The sequence below is a fragment of the Sceloporus undulatus genome, chromosome 2, assembly GCF_019175285.1.
Source record: "Sceloporus undulatus isolate JIND9_A2432 ecotype Alabama chromosome 2, SceUnd_v1.1, whole genome shotgun sequence".
NCBI classification, from domain to species: domain Eukaryota; kingdom Metazoa; phylum Chordata; class Lepidosauria; order Squamata; family Phrynosomatidae; genus Sceloporus; species Sceloporus undulatus.
In genome coordinates this window covers 300,828,112-300,840,131 of record NC_056523.1, presented here as the reverse complement: position 1 = coordinate 300,840,131, position 12,020 = coordinate 300,828,112, and the positions used below count along the sequence as shown (strand labels likewise).

Genomic DNA, 12,020 nt, shown 5'->3' with positions numbered 1-12,020 from the left:
AGAAGACAAACAACAGACGTTGATTATGCAATAAATAGCAGGTTGGTTTTTTTAAAGGGATATCAATCACCATGTACAGATGTGGGAAGTGGTCAGTAAAGAAAGCAGATAGGAAGAAAATCAATTCATTTGAGATGTGGTGCTGGAGAAGAGTGCTGAAAATACTGTGGATGGCCAAAATGACAAACCATTTGGTCCTAGAACAGATCACGCCTGACGTCTCCCTGGAAGCCAAGATGATCAAACCAAGGCTGTCGTACTTCGGCCATATCACAAAAAGGCACTAGGAAAGGTGGAGGGTAGCATAAAGAAAAGACTGCATGCTAGATGGAGAGACTCAAATAGGGAGGATCTGAATTTGCAGGACCTAAGCAAAGCAGTGGAGGATAAGGGGTCTTGGAGATGTCTCATCCAAGGGGTTGCCATAAATCAGGGTCCACTTGGGGGTAGTTAACAACAACAAAACTGTCATCTATTTACATTTTATAATGACAAATATGGTAAGAAGCTACTAGTTACCCAGGAAGCAATCTTAAGCTGTACACATATATTCCTGGTCATACTGGAAAAAACCCTCTTTTCAAAGTCTTGCTTTTTGATGAGTTGTTCTTTCAATGCTTGCAAATTACAGGCAAGTTTTTGTCAGTTCTTCTTGCCTGTGAGGCTTGCTTGGGACTGTTCACGTGCACACAGTCCCAAGTCTTGCCTGTGGAAAGACTGGACCCTTTCTTGAATTAATGAAACTTGTCTGACACCAAATTAGGGGGAGTAGCTAATACTCCAGAGGACAGGATCAAAATTCAAAATGACCTGAATAGACTGGAAAGCTGGGCCAAAGCTAACAAAATGAAATTCAACACGGAGAAATGTAAGGTACTACACTTAGGGCGGAAAAATGTAATGCACAGAAATAGGACGGGAGATACCTGGCTGAATGAAACTACATGTGAAAGGGATCTAGGAGTCCAAGCAGACCACAAATTGAACATGAGTCAGCAGTGTGATACGGCAGCTAAAAAGGTCAATGCGATTTTAGGCTGCATCAATAGAAGTATAGTCGAAGGCTTTCATGGCCGGCATCCATAGTGTTTTGTGGTTTTTTCGGTCTATGGCCATGTTCTAGAAGAGTCTTCCTGACATTTCACCAGCACCTGTGGCTGGCACGTTCAGAGAAAGATGCCAGCCACAGATGCTGGCGAAACATCAGGAAGAAACTCTTCTAGAACATGGCCACATAGCCTGAAAAAACAACAAAAATAATAGAAGTATAGTGTCTAGATCAAGGGAAGTAATAATGCCAATGTATTCTGCTCTGGTCAGGCCCCACCTGGAATATTGTGTCCAGTTCTGGGCACCACAATTTAAAAAGGTTTTTGAGAAACTGGAGCATGTCCAAAGGAGGGCAACTAAAATGGTGAAGGGCCTGGAAACCATGTCCTATGAGGAACGACTTAGGGAGCTGGGCATGTTTAGCCTGGAGAAGAGAAGGTTAAGAGGTGATATGATAGCCCTGTTTAAATATTTGAAGGGATGTCATATTGAGGAGGGAGCAAGCTTGTTTTCTGCTGCTTCAGAGACTAGAATGCTTTGATTTAGATTTCCTGCATGGCAGGGGGCTGGATTGGATGGCCCTTGCTGTCTCTTCCAACTCTATGATTCTAATTTACAAGCGTGGAAAGAGTAGACTTGCATCAGTTCTTCCTACTTTTGACTGTTTTCAAAGTGAGCTGACGGGGAGTGCTCCTTCAGTCTAGATTCAATCATTCATGGTTCTTCTGAGAATGTGGGCAGTGCTTCTCCTACAAAAATTTGTATTTATAATATGGTATACAACATGATATGTAATATCACACATACACACACACACACACACAATAATATACTCAAACAAGCCATCAAAGATAAGTTTTTATTCATTTTGTTCTCTCTCTCTCTCTCTCTCTCTTTAGTGTGTTATTAAGCTTTTTGTTGTTGGTATATGCCAAGTTGTTTCTCACTTATGCTGAACCTAAGGCAAACCTATTACAGGATTTTCTTGGCAAGTTTCTTCAGAAGGGGTTTGCCACAGCCTTCCTCTGAGGCTGAGAGAGTGTGTCTTGCTCAGGATCACCCATTGTGTTTTTATGCTCAAGCAGGAAATCAAAATCTCATCTCCAGGGTCATAGTCTCAACAGTCAAAACACTACACCATGCTTTTACACACATTTAAATGTGATATACAGTGTGTTATTTAGTTTTTTTGGTAGCCAAAATTTGTAAGCTAAAAAAACTAGGTTCCATTTTTTAGCCAATTCCACTTTCTGACAGTGTTCTAGTCCCTAACCTGTCAGGTAAGCAGGAGCTTCCTGTATATGGAATACTATAAAGGCATACAATAGGTATATAAGATTTATTAGATAGAAACCATCTATAGAAGACTCCCCCTGCTCAGTTTGAGTAAATTAAACATTTTGCCTTTTCCTTCAGCAAAGCTTGCAGCCTCATATTTGTTGACCTCTTCAGTGCACCTTGACCAGCATTCACCTGCAAGCAACCTCCTACAAGACCAAAAGGAGTTGAGAAAGGTGTTTTGGCAAAGTTCACATGTTTACCTCATCTATTTTGATCACATGGTAGATGAGTCATTCCGTGCAAAAAATGAGGTCAAATTATGGGAAACATATACAGTATATCCGAAAACCAACAATAGAGGAAGAAGCCTGCTGGGCCTAACCAAAAGGCTTATCATTCAGCATTCTGATTCCCACAATGGCCAAGATATTATTGAACTTTCGGAAGTGTACAAGCAAGGCTTTCACACAAGAGACCTTTCCTGCTGTTTTTCCCCAGGAATTAGTTTTCAATAGCATACTGCCCTTGAACCTGGACGTTCCATGTACTTATCTAAAAACTACTTCTTCATGATTTTGTTTAGCATAGGCAGGCAAACTATGATCCTCCAAATGTTGCTGAACTGCAACTTTCATCAGCTTTAGCCAGTATAAACAATGGTGTAGAAAGCTGTGAATAGCAATACCATCTCATATGGAAGGCCACACATTGCCAAAACTAGTCTAATACTTATTTTATCAAATTTGGAGATACATTTTCTTTAAATCACTACAGGAAGATTTTTCCAATTGTTCCCCCTGCCCTGAAAAAGAACTTATAAATATTTCCTGACCAGGTATTTCCAAAATGCATTGGGTTTTTAAAAACAAACAAACCCAAAAATCATTTTGTACATCTTGAGACTGTCTCTGTTGTACACTTGGTCCTGTTTAACATTTCCAGATCCTTTTCCTATTAGACTAAAACCGCAACAGACTGTGGACCTAGCTGAAAACCTCAACAATTGTAGCAAGTAAAATGTTTAAAATTAGCTTTAATATTAAAATATTTCTAAGCTGCCCTATATTTGAAGGTCAATAAAAACAACAAAACAATTAGAACATAGAGTTTCAATTAAACAAATGTTTAACTGTTTAAACCAAAACAAATGTTAAAATGTTTAAACAATTAAAGCAAAGCATTTAAAAGCATTTCACCACAGCAAGAGAAGACCACAAAGAACACTGAAGTTGACTTCCTGAGTCTCCAGAGTAGGAGTGGGGAACATGTGGTCATCCAGGTGTTGTTTCTGGCCTGCAATTCCCATTAGTCTTAGGTAGCACAGCCAGTGGTAACAGATTATGGGAGATGCAGTCCAAAAAGATCTGGAGGTCACAAGTGCCCACCTGCTTTAGTTTGTTTGTTTTATTGAAAAGATAACTTTTCTGCGGGGTTGTGTTACTGATTGTGTGGAACCAGCAGAAAAGCTCTGAAAAACATTCCCCGTGCCTTTGTTTGGACTGGGGAGTACAGAATTAATACTCAAACATTTTTCTGGCTAATCAAATTCCAGTAAAGCTGTCCTGCAGAATCACATGTTTAAGGAAACTAAGAGGTCAGTGTAACATATACAGTTGCACAAACATTATCTTGAAGGCCTTCCAAAACAAGGAACAACTGTCCAAAGGACTTCCAGTAGTTTGCTGACTTCACATTCTTTAATATCCAGCAAGTTCTTTCTTAAGCATATACAACACTCCAACAAGCATTTCCAAATGAGACCAGTTAGGTTAGACTTCGTAAAGATTTTGCACAGCCATGTACCTCATTAAGTACTGCTCATTAATAGTCTTATTTGCCTAACCCACTGTTTTGCTCTGCTGCATTCTAGAGCTGAGTCACACATGCATGTGCATAAACTAATACATCACAACTGTTTTGAGCTTGAGAAATGTACTTTTGGGGGACTACAATTCCCAAATGGGCATACTAGCCAGGGAATTCTGGAAGCTGTAGACCCCAAAGCAACCTTTCCTAGTTCTTGAAGTGAAATCAAAGCCTATTTTGTGGCTCTTCCCCTGAGACAACTATTTTATGCAATCATGTAAGTCACTCGTAGATGCTGCAGTCAGTTACAAACATGCACATGTAAATTTGTGCTAGGTCTGCATGCGTATTCCTAATTAGGATTTCAGGACAATAACATTTCCACCACTATATCTAGCATCAAGAATGTTTTTTGTTTAATATACTGCATTTTTCACACTAGGGCATATGGGGAAATTAGGTTAATTTTGTCAAAACTGGATGGCCCTTGTGGTCTCTTCCAACTCTATTATTCTATGCTCTTTAGTAATTTTTAAGAGGAGATGTTTAAGGCAGGATTAGGAAGTTTTTGGCTTCCACGTACTCTGGACTACAAAATGAAATTGGAAGGGACCAGAATGTCACTTCCTGAGGGGGTGGGGGGCTCTGCATTTTTTAAAAAAGCAAAATAATTTGGGCTAAAATAAAGTGGAGAGAATTGTTCTCTCTAAAAGCACAATCTTTTAAACAACAACACAAACATTTCCCCCTCTCCAATAGAGGATATCCCTCCCACTTTTGAAGCCTCTGGGAATTGTAAAATCTGCTGTGATTTTTCATTCTTGTTTTACACAAATACGGAAAAAAATCCTGCTGCTATACAACTGTTATTGCCATTGTATAAACAGCATTAGAGGTGAGTTCCTGTGACTTGAAAAGATGAATGGAAAGAAAGAGCATTATAATTAAGATAATACAAAACCAGTGCAAAAATCTGACAAAAACCTATAGTAGAAACCTGTCCATACTGTTATCAGGTACCGTATATACTTGACTATAAGTTGACCTCATGTATAAGTTGAGGACAGGTTGTGGGGCCAAAATTATGAATTTTGATATGACCCATGGATAAGTCAAGGGTAAAACTTAGGAGCATGTAACAAAGGATGTACAGAATGATGCAAAGGAAAATGATGCCAAAGAAACTTCTGGCAGGCATAACTGTTTGTGTTCATACTAAAGGCTGGATGGGTGATAGAGTAAAGAAGATCCATGCTTTTTTTTGGTGCTCCCAGGATGAAGTACGCTCTCACCTTTTATCTCTCTATTCAGAGAAAGGGGGTGTTTCCTTTTTTATATGTATAAGAATTAAAGTACAGTACTTATATTGACTCGTGGATAAGTCGACCCAGGTTTTTGGGGTCATTTTTTGGCTAAAATTTCTAGACTTATACACAAGTATATACAGTATATAGGTAAATAGTTGTCCTCACCTTTTGCACTTAAGATCTTCTGGATTGAACTGAATGTTCAGGACTCCGACATCATTTTCATCACCTCCAACAGGGATGAGAAGAGGTTTAATATCTTCCTCCATGATTTTCTATCTAATTTGGTGTTATTTTAACCTTTAAAATGAAACAGACAAATCATTGAGCTACCATCATTAAATTTCCTTTAAAGGGTATTTCCTGGCAAAGCCAAACATTTGCTAATAACAGGAAATGGGGTTTTTGACAACGAATGCTATTTCCTCAGTTTTATTCTCTGAAATGGTTGGATTTTTAAAATAAGTTTTTTTCAAAAGATAGAGGTACAAGAAAGATAAATACCAACCAGGAGAGAAATTAACTAATACTTTAAATAATTTTATCTTTTTTGAATGTCTCATAGCATATCTTGAGCAAGCCTGAGGGCAGGGATCTGTCCAATTAAAAAGATTGTATGTACAGTGCTGTGTAAATTTACAGCGCTTTATAAATAAAGCTTAATAATAACAATAATAAGTGGTAATGGGCTAGTGGTATTAGCTCTTTTCTTATAATTCCAACCAATATCTAGAATCTATTCGCATGTGAGGCTGAATTTTAAAAAACTATCACTAGCACTTTAAAACAATTCTAGATATAGTCACACAACCGCTCTGTGACTAGGAATAGAAACTGTGCCCAACATCTCACCTGAGATCTCCCCTTAAGCACTTTTATTCAAAAATAGGGCCCTTTGTAAACTTTTGGAGGTAATAATAAACAAGGAATACTGGCTTAATAAGACATGATTTGAACTAACTATGTGCTTGTACATGCAGCATATTCGTTCTAAATTTGCTTCCCTAGCAAAACCAAGCAACCAGCAAGGGGAAACTTTTGCATGAAGTCCACAGTTGAATGTGACTAAACCAGGATTTGTAAATCAACTAACTGATTTAAATTTGGTTAATAATATTGGCTTGTTTGGATACAGTAAACCACAATTTTGAGTTCAGGTGTCATACATACTTTTCCCCTTCTCTTTGTTTACCCACTTAAACAAAAATGGATGCAAATTTCCTGCAACAGCCAGGACATTCATATTGGGGTTTATTAAACCAAGAGACCTAGTGTATTGTTATATGGCTATTGCACTGTGAAGTTAGGAGTGCATTTTTGTTACTTCCTCCCTTCAATTTCCCTATGTCCTAACAAACTAGGGTAGGTCATATGACAACTTACCTGTGTTTAAGAAACAGTGTACTTTCAAATTACCTGCTGCTGTTTACACAGCCTGCCCTCTTTACTACTCCTGGTCTTTCCAATATATAATAGCTGAGCTTTATATTATGAAGATAGTCTCTGACAAACATCATAAAGGGTCTGGAAACCAAGCCCTGTGTAGAATGTCAGAGAAATGGATACACTAAGCATGGAGAAGAAAATACAAAGGCTGCATCCACACTGCAGAAATAACCTAATGTAACATTACTTTGTCATGGCTCAGTGTTGTAGTTCTGTGAGCGATTTAGCATTCTCTGTTAAAAGATTCTCGCGTGACAACTACAGATCCCAGAATTCCATAGCACTGAGCTATGGATTCTTTCTGCAGTGCAGATGAAGCCTAAGAGGTACTATGACTACTGCCTCCAAACATCTGAAGGGCTGGCATGTGGAACAAGCTTATTGCTACTCCAGACCCAAACAAATTGATTCAAATTAAAAGAAAGAAGATCTTGGCTAATCATTAGGAAGAACTTCTTGACTGTAAGAGTTATTTAACTTTAAAGCAAACTACCTCATGATGGACTTCTTCATTAGAGGTTTTTATGCAGAGATTGATGGCCATCTGTCAGGTATGCTTCAGCTATGGATTTCCTGCATTGGCACAGAGTTGGACCAAATGAAAGTTTATATCACTTCCAACTCTATAATTCTGTAACTCATGCAAAACACTCTGGGGCCTTCTTGCTTGTGTTTGTTTGTTAAAAAAGGGTAAATCTATATTCTCTCAATAAATACAAAATTAAAAATCCCTTGCCAATGGATAGGTTGTAAAAAAAGGAATCTTTTTTCATTCAAAAATAAGAACGAGGAATTTATGCACCTATGGCACATTTGTGCACTTATGGCACAAATCCTATGCATGTTTATTAAGTCCATTTGAACTTAATGGGCCTTAGTCAACAGAGGTCTACAACCTTATGCCTAAGCCCAGCATAGCACTGAAGCTTTCATATTTCCCAGCCCCCTATAGCAGGTTTTTACAGAGCACAGTGATCACCTTCATTCTATTTTCAACTGAACTTCACTGTTCTTTTTTGCAGGATTCCACTTCATTCTTAGCTCCTTTCCTTTGCCTTAAAATGTTCAAAGATATAAGTCACAATGACCTGGAGAGAGGGAAACATGTTAAATTTAATGTTGCTCATCAGTGTGTGTGTGGGGGGGGGAATCATACTCACTATATGAAGAGGTTAGGATGTAAATGCCTGTTTTTAAAACACTGCTGGATGACTAGACACATAAATCCATGTCCCAGAGTAGAAAAGGGCACAGCATGTTTTCAGTGAGAAGAAAAACACAATAAACGAGCTGATTAAATCAGTAGGAAGAACTCAGGAAGTCGCAGGAAGTTACAAGATAACAGTATAAATAATGGTGTTGACTCAGTTGCAAAAGTTATCAGTTTTTGTTTAAATGAATGGAGTTCTGTTTTTCAGTACAATCCCAATTATCTACTGAGGATTTAGACAATAAGAAACTACCAGAGGGCACTCTAGTACATGTCTAGTCACAAGTTAACCCAAGGTTATTCAGACATGAAGAGCCAGTATGGTGTAGTGATTTGGACTCGGACTCTAGATCAGGATTAAAAACACTGTTTTCTCACTGGAACCCACTGGGTGACGTTGGGCAAGTCACACTCTTTTACCCTAAGAGGAAGGCAATGACAAATCTCCTCTAAATAAATCTTGCCAAGAGACCATTGATAGGGTCACCATAAATTTGAGCCAGTCTGAACGCACTGAACAGCAACAAAATTAAGGTATAAATGGATGCACTACTTCAAGTATTAATGCATGTCTTACTTCCAGGCTATTGTGTAAAGGTGTGTAGCCAAAGGGAAGCTATGTAGTCTCAGGTTTGCTATAATTTTACATATAAGTGACAAGCTCAAATCCAGGTACTGATATCTGGTTGGGTTGTTGTTGATCACACTATGGGCTGTGTTGTTGTTTTAAAAAATAACATTAATTTCAAAAAGGGTTCTAGTCTCCTGTTGACCGTTGTTGTGGGCCTCCAAGTCATTTTTGACTTATAGGAAAACACAAGTGATTCTATCACAGGGTTTTCTTGGCAGGTTTCTTCTGAGGAGGTTTACCACTGCCATCCTCTAAGGCTGAGACAAAGGTCACACAGTGGTTTTTCATGCTTGAGTGAGGATTTGAACCCAGGTCATAATCCAGATTCATAGTCCAATGCTCCAGAAGCAGCCCAGAGTATTCTGGCCCTGGACCTGCCCTGACATCCCAACATTACCTAAGACTCTCAGTTGCGATGCCAGGTGGCTGTGTGCATGCATGTCCTGCTTTGCTGCCCACCAACGTGGCAGCGCATCACTCACTCTGAGGTCAGAATGAGGCACCCAGAATCTATCACATGGCTTCACGCCTCACTCTGACCACAGAGCAAAAGTAACTGAGGTGGCAGCAGACAGCACAGTGGGATGTGTTGTAAACAGCCTCCTAGCATCACAATGGCAGGCTCCAGATCTAATATTCTAATGGGAGTATACTGCAGGTTTGGTGCTGAACTGACTGGACATTGTCTGGACATTTCATACCAGATCCAGGGTTTGGGCCTTGTATCATCTGGACTCATTGCCATGGGAACAGGGGGAGAATGTTTTATTTGCCTGTGCAGACAGGGCCTCAGTATCCATTTACCACTATAGAATTTAAACGTTTAGTCACAATAGTTTAAAAAGCTGATGTCAACATTTCCGTTTGAACAAATCTGACACTCAGCTGTTTCAAGGGGCCAAAGTTGCTGCTTGACTCAACACTATTGTGAATGGGTGGAGTACAAGAAGCCTGAATAATGGGAAGTTCTCACACTTTTGCTCTCCAGAGTCTAAATCACTTATTTCTACTGCTAGAAGACTATCCCCACCAATGCTTCAGCATTCTGGGGGTACTTTCACACATGACACCCCAGTTACATACGAACTAGGTGCTGGCAGCCCAAAATAAGTCATAGACCATCCAGCTCATTAAGGCCCACCTTGAGATGAGTGTCCCCTTCCCAAACATCTGACCATTGTCTTTACTCCAAAACTCTGACTTTCTACAAAATACTCTAGGGCATGGCTTGATATGCCCCAGACCCCTTACAGCTCTTTCCTTCTTCATCAACAAGAAAAGACCATAATGCTGGGAAAGGTAGATGGGTGTAGAAAGAGAAGAAGACCACATCTGAGTAAATCTTTCCAAGGAAACCCTATGATAGGGAAGCCATAATTGGAGTGAGAAGTCACACTCTCTCAGCCTCAGGAGGAGGCAATGGCAAACCTCCTCTGACTCAAAGACACACAACAACAACAACAACAGAGTGCCATTAAACTCAGCATGGTAGAGGTGAACAGCCAAAAATACAGACTGTAAGGCTCAGTGCTCCAAAATAACCAAGCCAATGGAATGGGAATGGGTGAAAGCCGCTCTCTACCTGTAGCTGTTTCAGCCTAAGTCCGCCTGCTGCCAGCATGGAGGCCAGGTCTGCCTCCGCCATCCAGCCAAACATCAACAGGAAGAGCTGCTGCTGCTGCTGCTGCTGCTGCTGCTGCTGCTGCTGCTGCTGCTTCTTCTTCTTCTTCTTCTGCTGCTGCTGCTGCTGCTGCTGCTGCTGCTGCTGCTGCTCCCAGCCTGGATCCCACGCGCTGCCCGGGAGCTTCCGGTCGGTGTGGGTCTCTCTCTCTCTCTATGCAAAGCACCCGCTCACCATAGAGAGGCCTCAGCCTAGACGGAACTCACTTCATGGTCCATAGACTGGAGCAGGCCACTATAGAGCTAGAAACTGTAGCAGAGCACCCCATGCCTCTTTCTCAAAGGAGGCAGGCACAGAGGAGCCCTGTGGCGCAGTGGTCAAATGCCTGCTCTGCACGTGTGTGTGCATATATTTGTGAACAATGAGAATGCTCATATATATAAATATATGTATTTATGTCATTTATAATATATACACATATGCACACATTCACATGTATACTCATATATATATATATATATATATATACACACACACACACACATATATATATATATACACACACATCCCCATATATAGATACACACACACATATACGCATACACACACACTCATACATATACACATATATACACATATACTCATATATTTATACACACACACACATCCCCATATATATAGATACACACACACACACACATATATAGGCATACACACACACTCATACATATACACATATATACACATATACTCATATATTTATACACACACACACATCCCCATATATATAGATACACACACACACACACACACACACACACACACACACATATATATATATAGGCATACACACACACTCATACATATACACATATATACTGTACACATATACTCATATATTTATATATATACACACACACACACATATACACTCATCCCTCCATATTTGCAGCTTTGATATTTGCAAATCTGATTGTTCATGGATTTTATTAATATGTTCTCTCTGGGAATCTCTAGGTCCTCCAGCAGAAATCTATGGTCAACTTTAACCAAAAGTCGCACTGAAGGACCTAGAGATTCCTAAAGAGAACACTCCTCTAGGCATTTGAAGCTCCTCCAGCACAACTTTAGGGTCAATGTGAAGTCGAACTATGGTCAATGTCTATTGAATGTTGACCACAGAGTTGCATTGGAGGACCTAGAGATTCCTAGAGAGGTGTCCTCTCAGGTAAAAATATGTGTTTTTGTTATTGCAGTTTTTCCACATTCACGGGGGCCCTGTACCCTTAAACCCCAGCGAATGTGGAGGGATGAGTGTATATATCTGTGAAGAATGAGAATACTCATATACACACACACATTCAACTTGAAATCTAACTAGTCTAGTCATACAAATGCACACACTCTCTCTCAAAGGGAGTTAGGTCAAAGAGTGTGTACTGTATATATTAGTGAAGAATGAGAATACTCTCATGTCTATCTATCTATCTATCTATCTATGAAATATTAACCCCCTCTGTTTGCTCCCTGCGAGGAAGTAAGGGTCACGGATGTGAAGTCTGCAAAAATGGAGGTGCCACTATATGAATATTCTCTCTATATAATATATATATATATATATATATATATATATATATATTTGTGTGTGAAGAAAGAAAATACTGAAAT

General features: G+C 39.6%; 1 protein-coding gene across 1 annotated transcript in view; it reads right to left on the bottom strand.

Moving 5' to 3' along the window:
- SLC38A9 (solute carrier family 38 member 9) overlaps positions 1-10,463 on the bottom strand; it is a 57,248-nt gene extending 46,785 nt beyond the window's left edge. Inside the window, 2 exon segments of the mRNA XM_042451994.1 lie at positions 5,610-5,744; positions 10,314-10,463. Of these exon segments, the coding sequence (XP_042307928.1) occupies positions 5,610-5,713 (104 nt within the window). The 5' untranslated portion in view covers positions 5,714-5,744; positions 10,314-10,463.
- Positions 10,464-12,020: the final 1,557 nt, after the last annotated feature.